This window comes from Sciurus vulgaris, assembly GCF_902686455.1.
Source record: "Sciurus vulgaris genome assembly, chromosome: 6".
In the NCBI taxonomy this organism is placed as follows: domain Eukaryota; kingdom Metazoa; phylum Chordata; class Mammalia; order Rodentia; family Sciuridae; genus Sciurus; species Sciurus vulgaris.
In genome coordinates, this window is record NC_136466.1 from 61,608,231 (window position 1) to 61,628,190 (window position 19,960).

Genomic DNA, 19,960 nt, shown 5'->3' on the forward strand with positions numbered 1-19,960 from the left:
ATGTGACCGCCTCACTCTGTTGGTCCTGGCACACACCCTCTACTGCAACCTTGCCTCGCCATGCTGGACTGACCTGGGCCTATGTCCATACCCTGCTCCAGGGAGTACCTCCTTGAGGGCCAGGGCCACAGCAACCCCAGCTCCAGGAGAGCCCCCAGCAGAGTGGGTACTCAATAAAATGTACAGAAAGCACTGGAATCTATGGGAGCTCAGAGGGCCATGGAGATACTGGACCTCTGCTGGGCAGAGAAGCTATGTAGAGAACAGTGGGGAATGGAACTGGTGGAGGCCAGTCCTGGGGCTTCCGCAAGAAGCAGGCCAGAGTGGCCCCAGACAAGCCCATCCTCAGATCTGACCGGGGCCAAGCGTGGGTGGTGCCACTGGTTCCTCCTAGGCCTCACCGGTGCGGGAGTGGCGGCCTCCTCCTCACTATCAGACTCTTCCTCGCTGCTCTCAGAGTCTTCAGGATCCTGAGCTCTAACCTGGGCAACTGAAGGCTTCCCAGGGGGCGCTGGGGCAGTTCCTTGCCCTGAGGGCCCTTTGGCGGGCACCAAGGCCGCTCTCACTTGGAGGCCTTTCCCCACAGACTTCACCTGGAATAAAGAAAGGAAGATGGGTCTCGCAGGAGCCCAGAGAAAACCAGGGGGCTGGCCCTGAGGCTGGCAAGCCTGCGCAGGCCTCACCTGTGCCACTGCTGTGGCAGAAGCAACCTCTTCCTCACCCTCCGACTCCTCTTCACTGCTCGAAGAATCTTCCTCTGGCCTCTGGGCACCCCAGGACACAGCTGGGGATGATGAAGTCACTGTTCCTGCTTTCCAGGGGGCTGGGGTGCCCACGTGCACTGGGGTCTTGGAAGATGCAGGGGTAATGGGGGTGCCTTTCTTGGGGGAAGCCTTGGTCTGAGGAGTTTTCAGAGCTGGTTTTGCCTGTGGGGGCAGTGAAGACAGGTCAGAGAAGGCTCCAGGAATCAGCCCCCATCTCCCCTGAGGTACAACCCCACTGCTGTCCTACCCCACCACGCAGAACCCATATGCTGACTGAGGGAGCAGAGTCCCTTGCAGGGCTGGAGGTGAGGGCAGCTCCAGGTCAAGATGTGTAGCTGCCTTGGTCCCCAGCCTCACCTGGGCTGGAGTCACAGCTGGTGCCTCCTCCTCACTGTCGGATGATGCCTCGCTGCTCTCTGAGTCCTCCTTGGACTTTTCAGCCTTGATCTGGCTAACTCCAGGCCCTGCCTTCTGAGGGGGCGCTGGGGCAGCCACTTTCCCCAAGCGCCCCTTGGCAGAACCCGAGGCAGGTTTGACTTGGAGGGTTTTCCCGGAGACCTTTGCCTGGGGTGAGACACATGGGATTAGAAGACAGAGCCCAAAGGGTGATGTGTGCAGAGACGAAAGACCAAGGGGGTAAGCTGAGTCACAGAGCAGAAGGGGGCAGGGGATGGCAGGCCATGCAGGCTCCTGCACTGAGAAAAGGAAGGGCCTGGCAGAAGGATCTCACCTGGGTCAAGGTGGCTTGTGGCACTTCCCCTTCACTGTCCGACTCCTCACTGCTGCTCTCTGACTCCTCCTCCACCTTTCTCACTTGGGCTGCAGAGGCCACCGAGTCTGCCTTCCCGGAGGCTGCAAGGCCTACACCTTTCCCTGAAGGTCCCCGGCCCACAGCTGAGGCAGGTCTCACCTGGGGGGTTTTCCCCAGGGGCTTTGTCTGGGAGTGACAAAGGACAAGATCAGGGGAAGGTGACCTGAGGGGGATGCACAAGTCCACAGGAGACTTTTCCAGGCAGGGTGTCCTTCAGCCTCACCTGAGCAGAATTCACAGTTCGGGTCACGGTTGCTGGTGTCCCTGACTCACTGTCTGACTCCTCACTGCTGCTGTCTGAGTCCTCCTCTGGCTTCCCTGCTGAAGCCTGGATGGCCGCAGGTCCTGTTTTCCCAGGGGACACTGGAGGGGCCCCTTTCCTGGGAGATTCCTTGGCAGGGGTTGAGATGTCTCTGACATGAGGGCTCTTCCCTGAGGGCTTTGTCTGCAGTGGAAGACAGCAGGCGAGAGCCAGGGTGTAGGTATGTACAGACAGAAGACCTGACAGGCCAATGACACCACAGGGCAAGATGGTAAAGGGCTGGGGCCCAGTTCAGAGTAGAACAAATCCCTGGAGGCCTTTGGGAAAGTGCAGGCTGCAAGTGTCCCTCCCAGCTATACCTGAAGCAGAGCTGCGGTGGCTGGGGTCTCCTCCTCACTGTCAGACTCCTCCTCACTGCTGCTCTCTAGCTCCTCCTTTGGTCTCCCCACCGTGGCCTGGGGAGCAACAGGCCCTGCCTTCCCTGGGGGTGTCACAGTGGCCCCTTTCCCAGGGATCCCCTTGGCAGAGGCTGTGACAGTTCTAGCCTGGAAGATTTTCTCAGTGGCCTTTACCTAGTGAAGAAGATAGGGCAGGTTATTCTCTCCTCTTCTAAAGATCCTCTGGCGATACCTTTAGGCCAAAACCCAGAGGTCCTGTGGTTCCTAAGACCCCCAGCCTGCCTCCCCATCTGCTGGCTCCTCTTCCCTTGGCTATTCTCTGCTCTCAGGCTGTGCTGTCTGGTGGCTTTTCTGTCTCCTTAGAAATGCTCTGCTCCCTGCCTGGAATGACCTTCCTGAAGATGTCTTTCTTCAAGGTAGGCCTTTACTCAGGTGTCTCCTCTATTTTGTCATTCCTACATGCCCCTTCTTTTTTGTTGCTGGGGACTGAACCCAGGGCTTTGTGCATGCAAAACAGACACTTACCATTGAGCCACGCCCCTAGACCTAGGCCTTGGCTGCCTTTCACGTTCACTAGCATCTAACATTACTCACTCTCCTGTCTTCCCCTGATTCTAAAGCTTTCTGGCCCTCTGGCTTGCCCCTGGGATGTGTCCTGAACCCTGGGGGAGGCAGGTCTGGCCATTCCCAGGGGAAAGGTCCAGCGGCAGTGGAAGGTGACTGGATTCCTGTTAACTAACATGGTATTTGTCTACTCAGTCTGGACTGACCTGCCAGAGGACCAGGCAATTAAAAAGGTCTGAAGTCCCTTCTTAGCAGGACTAGCTGAGATGAGGACAACGACCCATTTCCAGACAGGGAAACTGACCCAAGTGGTGTGGTCACTGGTGGAAGTAGGATGCAGGACCCATTCTCTGGGAACTAGCCATTCTAGGGTGCTGCATGGGCCAGAAGGGCAGTATCCACAGGTGCTGAAGGCCGCCAGCCCAGCTGTTCTCACTCATCAACTGCTCTATTTCCTCTCGCATGCTCCCGATGGATCTTCTCTGGCAGAGAGGCTCATCACCCAGTGGCAGTGCCAGAAACTGGGCACCCTGGGCATCAGGGCCTCACCTGGTTGGGTGTGCCCACAGGGGCCTCTTCATCACTCTCAGACTCCTCCTCGCTGCTCTCCAACTTCTCTTTTGGCTTCTTGGCTCCCCCAGCTGGGGTCAGGGTACCTCTGACCTGGGGTGTCACATCCCCCACCTTCCGAGGGCTTGGGGCTGCCCTTCTTGCAGGAGACTCCTTGGTCACAGCTGGTAAGGCTTTGACCTGGGCTGGTTTTACCAAGGGTTTCACCTGGAACACAGGGATACCATCAGGAAATAAATAATAACTGTTTCTCCTTAGTTGCAGAAGGTGCTGCAGTGTATAAAGCCCCCTCCGAATTTCATTTGAATTTCCAACAGCTCCTTGAGGCAGATATTATCTTTACACCCATTTTCCAGAAAGATACAAATCACTCAAGGTCAATACAAAGGCCCTGGATGGAATCCCATCTGAGGGGCCTTCCCTGGTTGGTGTCCAACCAGGGCAAACTCTTAAGCACCACGCTTGTCCTGCATGTGGCACACACAGGGCCCAGTTTGAGAGAGGGGCAGCCAGTCTGTCAGGGAGCTCATTTTTGTCTGCCCCTTAATCTAAGGTTGCTGATCAGAGGGCCTTGCTGAAGGCCAGGATCTGAAAGCCATTCTTGCCACTGGCTAGCTAAGATACCTTGGGGGCACATTCCTTTCTTCTGCGAGCTTAAAAATTCTGACTTTTTTTTTTTTTTTTTGGTACTGGGGATTGAACTCAGGGGCACTCGACCACTGAACCACATCTCCAGTCCTATTTTATATTTTATTTAGAGACAGGGTCTCAATGAGTTGCTTAGGGCCCTGCTAAGTTGCTGAGGCTGGCTTTGAACTTGTGATCTTCCTGACTCAGCCTGCCCAGTAGTTGGGATTATAGGCATGAGCCAACTTGCCCAGTTCCCTAGCCCCCCTCTTTTTTTGGGGTGCTGGGGATTGAACCCAGGGCCTCGTGCTTGCGAGGCAGGCACTCTACCAACTGAGCTATATCCCCAGCCCCTCCCTAGCCCTTTTTTATATTTCATTTAGAGACGGGTCTCGCTGAGTTGCTTAGGGCCTCACTAAGTTGCTGAGGCTAACCTTGAACTCCTGATCCTCCTGCCTTAGCCTCCTGAGCTGTTAGGATTACAGGAGTGCACCACTCTGACATTTCTTTTTTTAATTGTTTCATTAGTTGTTGATAAACCTTTATTTATTTTTTTGTATGCAGTGCTGAGAATCAAACCCAGTGCCTTGTGCATGCGAGGCAAGTGCTCTACCACTGAGCTACAACCCCAGCCGCACTATGACATTTCTAAGGCATGCTAAGGTCATTTCTAAGCTCAGTGTTCTGCAAGACCCCACCAGAACTTAGGACATCCATATCCTCGTTCTTAAACTGACTCACTGCCACTGTAGCTCTGCACTGGTCTCTGGACCACTGAAGCTGCATGTCTCAGCACTGGTTTGCCAGCAGTAGGAGCAGCCCCCTTTCCCTTGGTCAGCCTGGGGTGATGTGAGCCAGGAGCATCCTTATAGCTGACTGTATGTAGGGCCTGGTGAGGATGGAACTTGGGGTCAGGTCTGGGGCAGATAGGGCCAGCCCCAACCTTCACAGGGGATGGCACCAAATCAATCCGCTCCTAACTCTTGCTGGTTCTTCCTCTAAAACATCTTTCAAACTAGACACCTTGATCCCAGTCATTAGCAACTTCTGCTAATAGCTCCCCCAACTTGTCCATACAAAGGCCCCAGCTGGAACCTTTGGCTGTCTGGCTGTGAGGGCAGATATAATTCAGACCATCTTAACCTTTTGTCCCTGCAATGGATTTCCATAGCCCCTGCAATAAAACCCAAACCCCCATGGTGCTCCTCTAGGTCACACAGTGGCTCTGGCCCTGCCGCCTATGGGTGGCTGTGACTTGAAGGATTTTGGTCTCATTCACAAAGTTGCAGGTCATTGTTCTTTAAAAGCATGAACTTTCCCGGCCTCCACTGCTGCACATGCTGCCCCTCTGCCCATCCTTATTCGTCAGGGTCAGGTTCCTGCTTCTGCTCTCATGGCTCTCCATTTAGCCTTTGAGTGACTGATCCCATTAGGGTTCGACATCTGGAAACCTTCTTTCCCTGTGGAGGCAGAAGCCCCACCTACCTGGCTCACCTGTGAGTACTTTTCTAGGTCAAAGTTCAGAGAAGAGACAAGGCCACAGACAGAGTCCAGCCCTAGGCTGGCATTTATCAGTGGTTTGGAACCTCTCAGCAGCCTCACTTGTGGCCACATACGACAGCTATACTCTGGCCCAGGGGCTTCGCTCCTGCCTCTTCCTTTTTAGAATGTGCCCGCCCCCCTTTAAATTCCACTGTACTCCAAGGCCACCTCTTCCAGGAAGCTCACCTATCTCCCAGGAGGATGTTCCTCCTTCCCTAATCCTGGCTACTTTTGACCCTCTGAGCTGTGAGCTGCACTGGGCTCCCAACAGTTCCCACCCACCAAACATCCTGGCCCAGCTGTTGAATTGATCTGGGCCCACTGGTGTTTGAAGTCCCAGTCAGGTTGCTGGGAAGGTCAGAGGCTTGAAGAGGGTGACACCTGCAAATGAGTGGCAATTACCTCCACATCTGTCTCATCGCTGGAGCTGGAGGTATCTTCACTGGAGCTGCTGGCTGGGTCCACTGACACTGTCCCTGAGGGTAGGACATGGAGGACTGAGAAACATCATCTCTATACTTGCCTGCCCCTCCCCAGTACTGTCCCCATGCAGGCTGCTATTTACTGGCTCCTCATCCGCACAAACATCTCTCCTCTTCTGAAATGGGAACCATCATTACCCCTGTTTTCCTGCATATTTACAGTAAGGGTCAGAATAGGACCCCACAAATGTACACCAGCACCTGCTAGTTCATATGATCTCCCTTCACCATGATGCCCATGAAGGCAGGCAGGCAAATATCTACTTTACTAAGAAACAGAGGCAAACCTAGGCCTTTCTGCTGAGTCTCCAACTTCTAGAGTGGTCTCTATATCCCACCAGAGTGGTAAATCAGAAAATGCTTTGACCACCACTCAAGTTGCTTAGATGTCTACAAAAACCCCCAGGGATATCCTCCAGTTGATCTACGCTTGCTGTCATGGAGACAAACCTTTGAATGCCAAAATGTCCCAGAGCTTTAGCAAAGTAGTGCCTAGGCGGGTCTCCCCAGCCCAAACCTGGTGCTGGGCTATGAGAGGTGGGGATTCTCACCAGGCTTGGCAGCAACTCTGTGGGCTGGGACACTGCCCTCCTCTTCTGTTTCTGAGACCAAGATGGTATTTGCTGAGGGCTCTGCTGACTTCTTGGGTGACTTCCCAGAGAGGAGGTGGACGACTGCCTTTGCTGAGGCAGGATGTGGCACGGAGTTCACCGTCTTGCCAGCTTTCTTGGTCTTTGCCTATAGACGGCGATAGGGTCAGGCACATCTGGTACAGCAGGCAGGCCACGTAAGGAGCGTAGCCCACCTGCTACTGAACCCATCACTGCCACTTCTGAAGTGTGAGAGTTTAAGCAAACTGCCCCCTCAGAGGCACTGAGAGAACTGCAGTACAATTCTGACGCCACAGGGGTTACTTGCCAAGTGGTAAGCAGCAGTTTGGTGCAGATGTTATCCTTATTTCACAATTACTTTTACACATTGTTGCTACTGTTCCACTTTCAGGAACATAACCATTTATAGGTCTGTAACTGCAATTTATGGGTGATCAGAAAATGATATCCAACTTTCTAAGTAGCTCTGATTTAGAAAATACCATTAATTTCAGAAGTACTGGAATCTTGCTCACTATGACACCTCCCTGGCCTAGCGTAGTACTTGGTACACACCAGGGGTTGGCAGAGAGCTCCTCAGTGAACAGGTGAGTGCAGGAATGAAGCCCAGCCCAGGTACGTGGGATGGCCCCTGCAGTAGGCATCACTCTCAATTACAGAAAAGGAAAACAGCCCCAGAGGTGAAGGGACTCACCAAGACCACGCAGCTGCTAACACAGGTTAAAATTTGAATCCAGGTTGGGCTATTTCAACACCATCCTTCAGACATAGGGGACTGCTCCCTATAGGGCACTTCAACTCCCACAGGCATGGCATGGAAAGTGGTCCCACTCACCTTGGCCTTCTCTTTCATGCTTGATGGCACATTCGCCCCCACAGCTGAGGCACTGGTAGATGCTAGTCTAGGGGCTGCAAGACACAAACAACCCGCTGGATGAGCCAGATGGGTCTTCCCCTCCAAGAATGGCAGGCAGGTTTCAACTCAGCTAACAACTCAGTGGTACTGACTGCTGGTGCTGCTGCAAGGAGCTGAGGCAGATTTCAAACACGGGAAAGAGCTGGGACACATTAGTCATGTCTCCCAGGGAACATGGAAGCTTGGCGTCCACATTCTGAGGGTCTCCCAGCAACCCTGTAGCATGAAACAGCAAGGCCCCAAAAGAAAAGGACTGGCTCATGTCCCTGCCATCCGCTTCCACAAACACTGCAGAACTCTGGTGGGTGCCATGCACACAGGCCACCACACTGTAGCCCTGAAAGTCGCCTGCAAGAAGGAACAGTGGGAGCTGAGTATGCAGTTCAGTCACGGGGTACTTGGCTAGCATTCTCAAGGCCCTGGGGTTCCCTCTCAGCACCCCCCTTTCCACCCAACCCCCACACACAGAAAAAGAAAAAAGGCATGGGAGTCAGGTGGTCAGCCCTGGGTCCACAGGGAAAGCAACTTGGAATTCAAATGGCTTTTTAATGGAGAAGCAGCTGAACCATAAGATAGGGGCCCAGTTAGATGTTGAGACTTACAGACTCTTAGTGCTTTGAACAAAGGTATTCCTCAGATCTCAGATAGACAGGAAAAGATTTCTAAGTTGTTAAAAAGAATGTTGCTGAGATGAATGCATGATCTAATTCTTTTTCTGGCACTTAGTGCTCTCTCTGCTTTCTGTAATGATGGAATGTCTTAAACACATTCATAAGTACAGGGGAAGGACACTGAACCACCCAGCTCCAACCATTATCAGCTCACAGCCAATCTTATTTTATCGTTTGTCTCATCTCACTCTTTCCCATCATGCATTGTTTTGAAGAAAATACCAGACATTCTGTCATGTTGCCCACAAATGCTTCAACCTATTTTTCTCAATGAGGACTCTTTTAAAAAGTATAATTACAATTCCATTATCACAGCTTTAAAAATTGCACTACCATGCCGAGCGCAGTGGCACATGCCTGTAATCCCAGCAGCTCGGGAGGCTAAGGCAGGAGGATGGCGAGTTCAAAGCCAGCCTCAGCAACTTAGTGAAGTCCTATGCAACTAAGCAAGACCCTGTCTCTAAATAAAATATATAAATGGCCTGGGATGTGCCTCAGTGGTAAGCACCCCCAGGTTCAATCCCAGTACCAAAAAAAAAGCAAAAGCATAGCTCATCAGTATGAAATTTGACCATTTCTGTTTAGTGTATAGGTTGTGTACACATGCATGCATGAGTGGGTATTTGTTTGACCCTGCATGAAAGAGAGGAAGCTTTACAGACACCCACCAACAGACACATGTAGGGAATGAAAGGAAGCAGGGGAGGAGAATAGGAAACCTTCCAGTTTTTTTCTATATGCTTTTGTGTAGTTCAAAGTGAACTTGTTTTGCATTTATAATTTAAGAAGATTAAGCAAGATATAAAATACATATCCAGTGTGATCTCAAACATCTTTCAAAGCAGGCTCAGGAAAAATAAACGAAAGAATAATTTCCTGAATTTAAGATGGCAAGAATATGAGTGATTTTTTTCCCTTTTCTTTTTCAAAGCGATTTTCCAATATTCCATAATGAATTATACCCCTCCTCCCCTGTACTGAGGGTTGCCAGGCAAGTGCTCTACCACTGAGCTATATCCCCAGTTCTTTTTTAAAAAAATTTAAAATTTTGAGATAGGGTTTCACTAAGTTATACCCAAGTTGGCCTCAAACTTGTGATCCTCCTGCCTTAGCCTCCTGAGTAGTATAATGAATACTTTATAATGAATCCTGCATTTCTTTTACACTCAGAAAATGTATTTAAAGTCAAGAAATTGAAAAAAAAAAATCAAGAAACTGTCTTATATGCAAGCAAAAAATGGCAACACGATGCCTAGGAGACATAGCAATTGCTCTGTAGGGTTATGGCTGCGGTGGAGAAAGCACAGGGGAGGCTTGAACTCAGGAGAAGGGGCTAATGAGACCTGCACTGGGTTATTACTCTGCTAACTCTTTTTTTTTTTTTTTTTTTTTTTTTTTGCGGTGCTGGGGATCGAACCCAGGGCTTTGTGCTTGCAAGGCAAGCACTCTACCAACTGAGCTATCTCCCCAGCCCTGCTAACTCTTAAAAATCAGTGCCTGGTACAGTCCCAGCACCAGTGTGTGCATTGCCAAAACGAGGGGGGCAGGATCAGCACTCTTGAAGCAGCCCCCAGGACCACACAGTAGAGGGGTCTGTTAGCAGCCTTCTAAAGCATTCCCAACAGCACTTATAAAAATGTGATCTTCTTTCCATCCCATCAGAATCACCTTGGAGCTTATAAAAATGCAGCTCCTGGGCACCTCTGAAGGGCTGACTATGTACTGCACGGATCCACCTGAAGGATCAGAGATTGGGGACACAGCATTCGACACAGCTATAAGGCTCAAACAGATCTATGTTGCCTTCCCAATCTCCCCACTAAAAAGTTTTGTCTTCCCAGGGCTCACACTAGGGGAGAATGGAGGAGGACTCTAGCCTGGAGTAATCCACTAACCCACTGGCTCTTCCCAATGGTATAGGCCCCCAGCTAGATTCCCACCAGCACCAAGGATGACTGGGAGGACAAAGCCTCCTAGCAGCCCTCCACACACAGGGCTCTTACTAGCTTTGACAGTTTTGGCTTCTGCTTCCTCCTCCTCCTCCTCCTCCTCTTCTGAGCTCTCTGAACTGCTAGTGGGGTCTGACACTCGAGTCTTCTTGGCTTGCAGGGCTGCATCTTCCTCTGCCTTCTGCTTCTGGCCGAGCTCTGAGGTTCTGAAGGACAAGGATGATTGGTTATACCAACCGGGTGACAGGATTCCTCCACAAGATTTAAGAGAGACTTTCCCACATCCTTCTAGCCCCCAAAGGAAATGTGCATAGGATTTATTTAAACAGCAAATGAGAGCACAGTATAGATACAATTTTGTGTCCTGCATTTTCACTTCTTTTGTAAAATGCTTTTACAGTTCTCAATTAGTCTTGAAAATAATGAGTGATTGGAAATGTTACAGAAAGAAGCGGCTAACTGTCACTAATGGGTGCTGGCCCATGTAGGCACTTTGCAGAACCACCTGGGCTCCTCCACCCCAAGCACTTAATGCATGAGCTGTAACCTCTTCTTGTGCCAGGGTCCTTGTCCCTCCTGTCTGAGCTAATTCAGCCTCTGCAGAGTAGCCCTCATTGATGCTCCTCCCCCAGGCATTCTCTGCTCTGTCATCCCTCCTTTCTTTCTGAGCACGTTTCTCTATCTCCAGTTATTTCACTTCTGGCTTGATCCCCCTCAACACAGAAAGGCTTGGGGTGTGAGAGGACTGGCAGCTCATTACAGTCCCCTCAATGCCTTGCACACTGTTATGGTTTGGATGTGAGGTGTTCCCCAAAAGCTCACACGTGAGACAATGCAGGAAGGTTCAGAGGAGAAATGATTGGGTTGGAAGTCTTACAAATTAATACCTGATGGAATTAACTGAAATGTAGGGTGTGGGTGGAGGAGACTGGAATTGGGACATGGCTTTGAGGTATATATTTTGTGTCTGGAGAGTGGAGTCTCTTTCTCCCTCTCTGCTTCCCGGTGATGGGAGCTGCTTCCCTCTGCCATGCTCTTCCACCATGGTATTAGGCCTTACCTCAAGGCCTGAGGAATGGAGCCAGCAGTCTATGGACTGAGACCTCTGAAACCGTGAGCACTCAAATAAACCCTTACTCCTGTATAATTGTGCTGGTTAGATCATTTAGCCACAGCAGTGAACAAGCTGACTAAAACACACACTAAGTGACTTGCCCAGGTCAAAAAATAAGTTTGGGGCACTGACAGGATAAGCACCCAGATGGCTGAGTCTCCTGAACTTTCAGGTTATCACCTCCTTTGATCCACCTTCTCACTTCCAAGGAGTCTACCTATGTCCCATGTCTTCCAGCTGGGGTGGACACTGCTCTGCCAGTTTGCAATGTCCGCCCAGGTCCCTTTTTCCCAGGAAGAGCACTTGTCAGGAAATCTCCTGCTAAGAGGCTTTATTTACTGCATTTATCCATTTGTTCTGCCTCTCCCCTCCCATCAGAATGTAAGTTCTGAAACACCAAGGAGCTTTCTCTGCTCCCTATTACATCAAGAACAATGCCTGGCTTCTAGTAGGTGTTCAATAAATACCAAGGGAGGGGAGAACTTCTCCAATGGTCAGCTTTAGCATTTGACCACATAGATTACTAGGTTTAATCCTCAAAATGCAGAGATAATTTTATTTTCATTTTACACATGAAGATAGACTCAGGGAGGCCAAGAAACTTGCTCAAATAGCTGGTAGCTGGGTCTGAAGTTTGCAGTTCAAATCACTGGGCTAGTCTGCCTCCAGAGTATGAGATCTTAGTGGTACTCCTCACCCACAGAGGGGCCCAGGGCAGGGCTCACAGTACTGCTCACTAATGTGGTGTCCAAGGGAAGGAAGTCCTGTCAGCAACACCTGCACACCTGGGTAAGACAAACAGGGTGAGGAAGTATGGGGTGTGCCCTGGGCCCGGTGCTCAATTTAGCAGGAAACCAAGACCTGAGGGTAGGCTGGGGTTTCAATGACCTTAGCTCTCCATAGGAGGCTGGGATTTCTCCCAGACCACTCCTGCCTTTGCTCACACACCTCACTTAGCTAATTTTGAGACAGCTTGGATGTTCAAGTACTTATCTTCAGAAGTGAAACCTGTCTTCCTAACATAGGTGTGCACATGGGGCCACCACACCTGCTCCCAGTACTTGCTACCATTCCTCATGGAACTGTCACAGCACCCATAACCCCCATCAGCTGTGGTCAGACCAGTGCAGGGACAGAACACAACCACCAACCCTTCACTTTCTCTCTCTTTTTGGGGGTACCAGGAATGAACCCAGGGGTACTTAACCACATCCCCAGCTCTTTTTTATACTTTATTTTGAGACAGGGCCTCACCAAGTTGCTGAGGCTGAACTCACGACCCTCCTGCCTTGGCCACTGGGATTCAGGTGTGTTGGACTATTCCTGGTTCCTCCTTCATTCCCAAACCATTCTTCTGTTGATGCACCCTTGGGTTATTCCCACTTCCTTGAAAAGTATTTAAGTCTTACATGTTTCACAAACAACATGTCCGAGGACACTTTCCCTCCATACCGGGTTCCCTTCCAACCCCAGGTATACAAGCCACACCCAGAGTCAACTAGAAGCTTCCTCTCTAAACCACCTGCAGATCCTGGTTTCATTCCCTAATATCCCTGGGGCCTGCCATCTACCTCTTCTTGTCCTGTCTTTGGCCTGGCAGCTCTTGCCTGGATGATGATGTCCGTGGCTCTGACACTCTCACCATATGCAGGCTGAGCTCACTCTCTGCCTCATCTTTCCATGGCTCTCACTGCTCTTGGATAAAGACAGTTTCTCACTATGGATGGCCAGGCCTTGAGCAGGTGGGCCCTGCAGAATGTGACCTCATCCATACTGTCCCCTGGCCACAGGCCTTAACACCAGCGGTTCCCACTATCAATCAGGTTTCTGCCTGCCTCTCTGTACCTACACTTCCTAGTTCACTCCTCTGCTTCCTGTAGCTCTCAAGTCAAAGGGCATCTCAGGGATGCTCTCCCTACACCCCAAAGGAGGCGAGGTGGCAAGATTTACCCATTCATGAGTCATGGCACCAGCTTCCTCTTTTTGTAATCCTTGTTACCATTATAATTTTACATTGATCATGCCTACCTCCTTGACTACAATGTCAGCTGAAGGGAAGAAGCAGCCAGGCATGTCTCACTCCCAGCAGTATCTCCACACTTAGAACAGGACTTGGACTTGGCATTCCACAGGCACCTTTTTTTCCCTGGGGGTGGGGTGCGGTGGGGGTACTGGGGTTTGAACCTAGCGGTGCTCTACCACTGAGATACACCCCTAGCCTTTTTAATTTCATTTTAAGACAGGGTTTTGCTAAGTTGCTGAGACTGGTCACTACCTTACGATTCTCCTGCCTCCGACTCTTGTTGCTGGAATTACAGATGCAGGCCTGTAATTACAGCAGCTTGGGAGGTTGAGGCAGGAGGACTGCAAGTTCCAGGCCCATCTCAGCAACTTAGAGAGACCCTAAGCAACTTAGTGAGAAACTGTCTCTAAATAAATAAATAAACAAATAAAAATAAAGGCAGTGTGTGTGGTTAAGAGCCACTGGGTTCAATCCCCAGCACCAAAGAAAAAAAAAAAAAGTTTGTTGATCAAGTGAATAACAAGCTTGTGAAACATTTTCATTCTTAAGAGATTAAAGCTCTTAATGTTCCCCCTATTACCAGATACCAACACATGTGATATGACCTGGCTTCCTGGGGGCAACAAGAGTGTCCACAGTGAGCTGTCTAAGACCAGACTAGTATTCTAGTTTATATCAAGATGATTGCTTGGAAGTGCCCCTATTCAAACCCTTCATCCCCAACAGACTTACTGTTGCCAGTGTGTATAGATGTCCAAAAGGGTGACAGGCTGAGTCAGGAATCTTTTCTGCAGAGAAGAAAAGAGAGAGACACAATTATCCACTAACGTAGTAAGGATTCTCCCGGGGTCCAACTCTTCCTGACCTTAGGGCTTGCACAGACAGGTGGTTCAGAGAAGACTCCTTTGCCCTAGGAAAAATGTCTGTTTGGTCTTGCCAAACTTCCAGAGATGAGAAGGGCAAGCAATTCCAGTGGAAAACCCTTTTGATACAATGTGTTGGTAACAGGCACCTTTATGAGGCTGGAGCTAAAATATTCTAAGCTAGCATTTATCCAGCCTTCCTGGCACTAGCCACTCTTAGAGGCCACAAGACGGCTTTTCCTGCCCTTGACCTTTTAGAAGGCCTTCAAAGGCCTGGCCAGTCAATTCCCAAAGCATGAACAGCAGCTCAGACACTCAGGCATCCAGGAGTCATAAGTGCAGCCCACTGGTCTGCTGGGAAGAGATCGAACCTGAACCCACGTGGTACTGGGTTCTGGTACAAACAAAGAACCAGGTAGAATCCAGGCCCTTGGAACAGAGGCCAGAGGGCCTGTTCTCTCTGTGAATGTCAAGAACTCAGGGTATTAAGTGTTCCAAGGAGGCTGAACAAGCAATGTGGTAAGGACAGAGGCATAGGCCACCTGAACAGAGTGGCCAAAGAGGCACACCTGGAATCAGGCAGAGTTCCTCTTTTAGCTGGCTGCACTAATTTCTTCAAACTTCAGGATCCTTTACAACACAGGATAACAGCGATACTCACCATCTAGGATGGCATCAGGTATGAAGGACACAAAAGACTTGGTGCCCAGTACAGTGAGTTGGTAACTGAGATTCGAAAATCAGCTTCACTCTGCTCTCCCTGCCTCCCCAGCCCCAGGCCCAGTAGCCTCCTCACTATCCTCAAGTGTATCAGGTGACCAGCCCCCAATAGGGCTTGCTAGCTAGAATGCTCTCTCCCTGCTAACTACATTGTTCACTCCTTCCTTTCCTTCAGTTATCTGCCCCAAATGTCACCTTCTCAATGAGGTTTTCCTGACTGCCCTACTTATAATGGAACCCTGACATTTCTTAGACCCCTTAGCTGCCTCACAGAGATAGCCAGCACCTACCATCAGCTAGATACACTACACCATGAGCTTCTGTTTTATCTTTGTCACTATCTGTTCCTGCTAGAACACATGCTAGAACAAAGGCTGGATACATCTGCCTAGGCACATGCTCCAATGAAGATGGGTACTATCTCTTGCTTCTCTTGTCTGTTAAGTAATATAATCAGAGTAAGAAGGGCAAATGAAGTCCAGAGAGGGTTGGGAAAATCACAGATAATGTCTTGGGTTCTTCTCCCTTTCGTCCCTCCAGGGAGTCCAGGAAGCAAGCATTAGGACCAGAGCTTTCACTGTAGCTAAAGTGATGTTGACCAGTCAGGTCAATATCCTTCTCATCAGCTTAAAACTCTCCAACTTCAGGTGAAGACCAAAGTGCCTATGAACAGCCCCAGCCAGTCTATGCCTCCATCTCCCTGGGAGACAGGATTTCACACTTTGGCCACAGCTGACTTTCCAGAAGCCAAGGCATACACAAGTTCCCACCCTTCCCTGCCACACATACACACACACACACACACACATACACACACTCCAGGGCATTTCCAACTCTGCCTGGAATACCCACCTCCCTTCCTTCAGATCTCAAATCAACTGCCACTTCCTCAGGGAAGCAGTCCTGGATATTCCTAAAAAGGCACTCTGCCATCCCTGTTTTAGCACCCTATCTCTCATTCTACCTAAGTAGTGTTAAGTACACACTTTTGTGATTCTTTGATTTGTCTCCCGTACCAGACTGCAAGCTCCAGGAGGGCGGGGGAACGTGCTCACCACTCTATCTCCAGGATTCTGAGCACAAGATTAAGTTGCCCAATGAATGAAGTGAAAAATGACTGCACCACGAGTTGGTATCCCAAAGCTGTCCATCACTGATCAGTACCGAGCATGGCCAAGGGCCTGAGTTCTAGAACAACAGCTAAGGAGCCCCTCCTTATGGGGTTTAACGCGGCACTCCATCCGGAGACAGGCACCAACATCCGCGCCCTAGGGGGGCCGCGCCGAGCCACGTGGCCCAAGACTTCGGAAACTTAAAACCGCCGCTACCAGAAAGGGGGTGGAGGTAAAGGGCGCGGGAATTACAAAGTCCTGAGCGTGGGATCACACGTCCTGGCTCGCCCACTGCCCTGATGGAGAAACTGAGGCCCGAGTGGGCTGGAAGTCGCAGGGGGGAGGCAGAGGCTACCTCTCCTCCGCACCCCTGGCCCGCGACCCCGAGTCCTGCAGGACCCGGCATCCCCCAAGTCTCCTGGGGAAGAGGCGCGGACCACTGCTCTAGATCTTGCACGCGGCCCTCGAAAGCTTACCTGACCGCTCTGCTCCTTCACTTCCCGCGCCGCGCGCACATATCCCGCCTGCACCAGATGCTGGTAGATCAGGGGAAGCAGCTCCTGCCGCTTCCTGGCTTCAGCCATGCCCGCGACCCCCGCCAGCCGGCTCACCTGCACGCCCCCCCACGGTCCCCGCCCGCCACTTCCCTCGTGCCCTTAGACCTCGCGCGTCCCACTTCCGGCTCCTCGTTTGTCCCCGCCGCGGGGCGCGCCGGGAAGTGTAGTCTCACTCTCCGGAGCGACCGGCCCCGCCCCGGTAGGCGAGGGGGCGGAGACAGTCCGGGCAACAAACACTCCCATTGGTGAGGGGGAGAGCTGGGGGGAGAGCTGGGGGGAGAGCTGGGGGGAGAGCTGGGGGGGAGAGCTGGGGGGGAGAGCTGGGGGGGAGAGCTGGGGGGGAGAGCTGGGGGGCGTGGCCCCCAGGGGCGGCCATCGTGGGAGTGACTGTCTTAATCCTTCAGGCTGCTCCTTGAAGGGATCTGTCCTCCATGGTAATTCTCTAAGGGCTGCGACTGGTTTTACTCATCTCTGAACTCCCTAATCTACATCTCTGGCTGGACCCGAACTTCAAGTTATCTACTCATTCACTTTACTCATTTTTTAGGACCCATGAACCAGGCATGAGTTGTCATTAGTATATTCATTCATTCACTGATTGAACAAATGGTTCTTAACTTCACGGACCCATTGAGAATCTGATGACAGCTTGAGCACGATACCTTGGGCTAGCACCTGGCTAGGTGGAGGCGTAAAAAGATGAATAAGATGTGGTGGTTGCCCTCAAAGCTCACAGGGCTAAAGATACAGTCGGTAACCAAGCAACTGTACAGTTCAATTTCTGGTGTGTGTAGTCAGGGACAGGCATGCCCCAGGGGAGGATGGAGGAGGGGTACTTAATCCCAAAAGAAACATCTAAACTGAGGTTTAAAAACAGTAGGAATTTATTTATTTATTTTTTTTTATTTTTTATTTTGGTACTGGGGATGAAGCCAGAGACACTTTACCACTGAACCACATCCCCAGTCCTCTTTATTTTTTATTTTGAGACAGCGTCTTACTAAATTGCTTAGGACCTTGTTTAATTGCTGAGGCTGGCCTGGAACTCCTCCCTCAGAGTGTTGCTGGGATTACAGGCATGTGCCTTGCTGACAGTAGGAACTTTTAGGTTCTGAGGAGAGGACTGATACCAGACAAGGGACACAGCATGAGTCAGGACATGAGAAACATCCTTGGCATAGTCTGGGAACCCCAAACAGCCCTGTGCTGCTGGGCTGTAGACTAGGGAGAAGAGGAATCCCAATGAGGACATCTAAGGATGCAGAAGAAGACAGATTTACAACACCCCCTTGCCATGACCAAAGCATGGAGGGTGGATTTTTGGAGAGCAAAACTAGATGTGAGGCTGTTACAGTTGTTGAGGGGAGTTGGCACAGAGAGGATGAGTGGGCTGGGGAATATTTGAGACAATGGTTCTTAACTTCACGGACCCATTGAGAATCTGATGACAGCTTGAATCGCCCAGCCTCTGCTCTAGAAATGTTGAGTATATACAACATATCACACTTTCCACCCAAGTTCAAGAGCCAGATAAGCAGATATCCAAACTTCCAAGGGCTAGGGACTGCTGCCTCAGGAAGGAAGAAACAGACAGGACCAGGTGACTGATTAGATGTAGTGGGTGAGGAAGAGGGAGACTAATCTACATTCACCATTGAGTGAATATCTACTGAGCACCTACTTTTGGAGATAAAATAGTCTCTACTCCTACAGAGCTTACAGTCGATGAAGACACATGCTAAACAAATAGTCATACAATTCACTGTTACAAACAGTGGCTAAATGCAGGAAGGAAAAGGATAGCATTTACTTATGGAGTAGTATAGTGTTTGAAAGCTACACTGAAGTCACACAGCCTGAGTTCAAATCCTGGCTTTGCCTCTTATTAACTAAGGGACCCTGGGCAAATTACATAACTTCTTTGTGCATCTTTATTTGTAAAATGGAGATGATTATAATATCCATCTCCTAGGTTTGTTATGGGGTGGGGGTAAATGAGATTTGCTTTTCCTTTTCTCTCCCTCCCTCCCTCCCTCTCCCTCCTCTCTCTCTCTCTCTCTCTCTCTCTCTCTCTCTGTTTCTTCTTTCTTCTTTTTCTCCCTGTTTTGTTCTTGAGGTCCTGGGGATTGAACTCAGGGCCTTGAGCATGCTAGGCAAATGCTCTACTACTGAGTTACATTCCCAGTCCTTTTAAGTTTTCTTTTGAGATGAAGTCTCTCTAAGTTGCCCAGGCTGACCTTGAACTTGCCTCAACCTCACAAGTAGCTGGAAACATAAGCATGGAGGGGTAAATGAGTTCTAAGCAGAAGTGCTTAGAAGAGCTCCTGGTGTGTGTGTGTGTGTGTGTGTGTGTGTGTGTGTGTGTGTGTGTGTGTGTGTGTGTGTGTGTGTTAGCTATTATTGTCAAAGCATTTAATGGGAAGAGGGATCTATCTTTTCTTAGGAGATAGGGAAGGATTCCCTGCGGAAGTGATGTTTGGGAGGAAAACTGGGTTACACATTAGGGAGGCTGGGGAGAAGAATCCTAGGCAGAGGGAGGAACCTACTCAAAGGGCCTGAGGCAAAAGGTACAACTGAAAGAAGAGGCAAAGGAAGGCTTAGCAGGGATGAGAGGGAGAGCAGGGGGATTGGGGAGTGTAGAAAGAAGGTCTGCAGAAGGCAGATTCCATATTAAAGGATCAGCCACATTTGGGTTCTTTCTCTTCAACCTGAGTGATTGGATGCCAGTGACAGTGTAAGCCCAAGAGGGACAAGATGCAGTATGGATTTTCGTGTGGCTTGTGCGAATGCCCAGTGGAAGCGCCATGGGGGTGTGAGTAGATATGGGAAGAGCAGTTAGGGCAGTGGAGCCTTCCTAGAGTCGGTGAGGTGGTAAATTGTCATTGAGATGTGTTGGAGCAGGAGGGTAAGGGAGCAGCAGTGTCGGGACAGACTCTGGGGTATCTGTGCAAACAGGCAGGCACATGGGAGAACTGGAGTGGGCCTGGGTAGAGGGTGCTGAGAGGAGGGGTGGCGGAGGGGGATTTGAACAGGGCAGGTATGATTTTAGACATCCTGAACTTGAAATGCCTTTGGACATCAAGTGCAGATCTCCAGGGGCTACCTGGAAATCTGATTTGAGTTCAGCATAGAGGTCCAGACTGGAAATGGAGATGGGAAGTTGTCTATGAAAGATGATTAATGAAGCCGTGGATGAGGACGAGCTTGCTAAGGGAGGAGGATGTGGAGTGAGAAGAGAAGGTGGCCCAGGATGGAGCTTGGAGGCACACACATGGGGTGGGGCCGCATAAAGAAGGATGAGACAGCCAGCCATAGAAGGAGCAGCAGAGATGTTGAGAACTCCCAACAGGACAGGCTTGTGGCTGGGAGCCAAGGGAGGAAAGAACAAAGAGTCCAATGGTGGG

At 50.4% G+C, this 19,960-nt stretch overlaps 1 protein-coding gene across 2 annotated transcripts in view; it reads right to left on the reverse strand.

Moving 5' to 3' along the window:
- TCOF1 (treacle ribosome biogenesis factor 1) overlaps positions 1-16,633 on the reverse strand; it is a 38,166-nt gene extending 21,533 nt beyond the window's left edge. For both annotated transcript variants that reach the window (XM_079145968.1, XM_079145967.1), the window contains exons 1-13: positions 16,476-16,633; positions 14,037-14,092; positions 10,222-10,373; positions 7,467-7,540; positions 6,572-6,758; positions 5,941-6,014; positions 3,349-3,576; positions 2,197-2,409; positions 1,799-2,020; positions 1,495-1,701; positions 1,122-1,328; positions 684-926; positions 402-593 (exon numbers count right to left, since the gene is read on the reverse strand). In XM_079145968.1, the coding sequence (XP_079002094.1) occupies positions 402-593; positions 684-926; positions 1,122-1,328; positions 1,495-1,701; positions 1,799-2,020; positions 2,197-2,409; positions 3,349-3,576; positions 5,941-6,014; positions 6,572-6,758; positions 7,467-7,540; positions 10,222-10,373; positions 14,037-14,092; positions 16,476-16,583 (2,163 nt within the window). In that variant the 5' untranslated portion in view covers positions 16,584-16,633. The remainder of the gene's footprint in view (positions 1-401; positions 594-683; positions 927-1,121; positions 1,329-1,494; positions 1,702-1,798; positions 2,021-2,196; positions 2,410-3,348; positions 3,577-5,940; positions 6,015-6,571; positions 6,759-7,466; positions 7,541-10,221; positions 10,374-14,036; positions 14,093-16,475) is intronic.
- Positions 16,634-19,960: the final 3,327 nt, after the last annotated feature.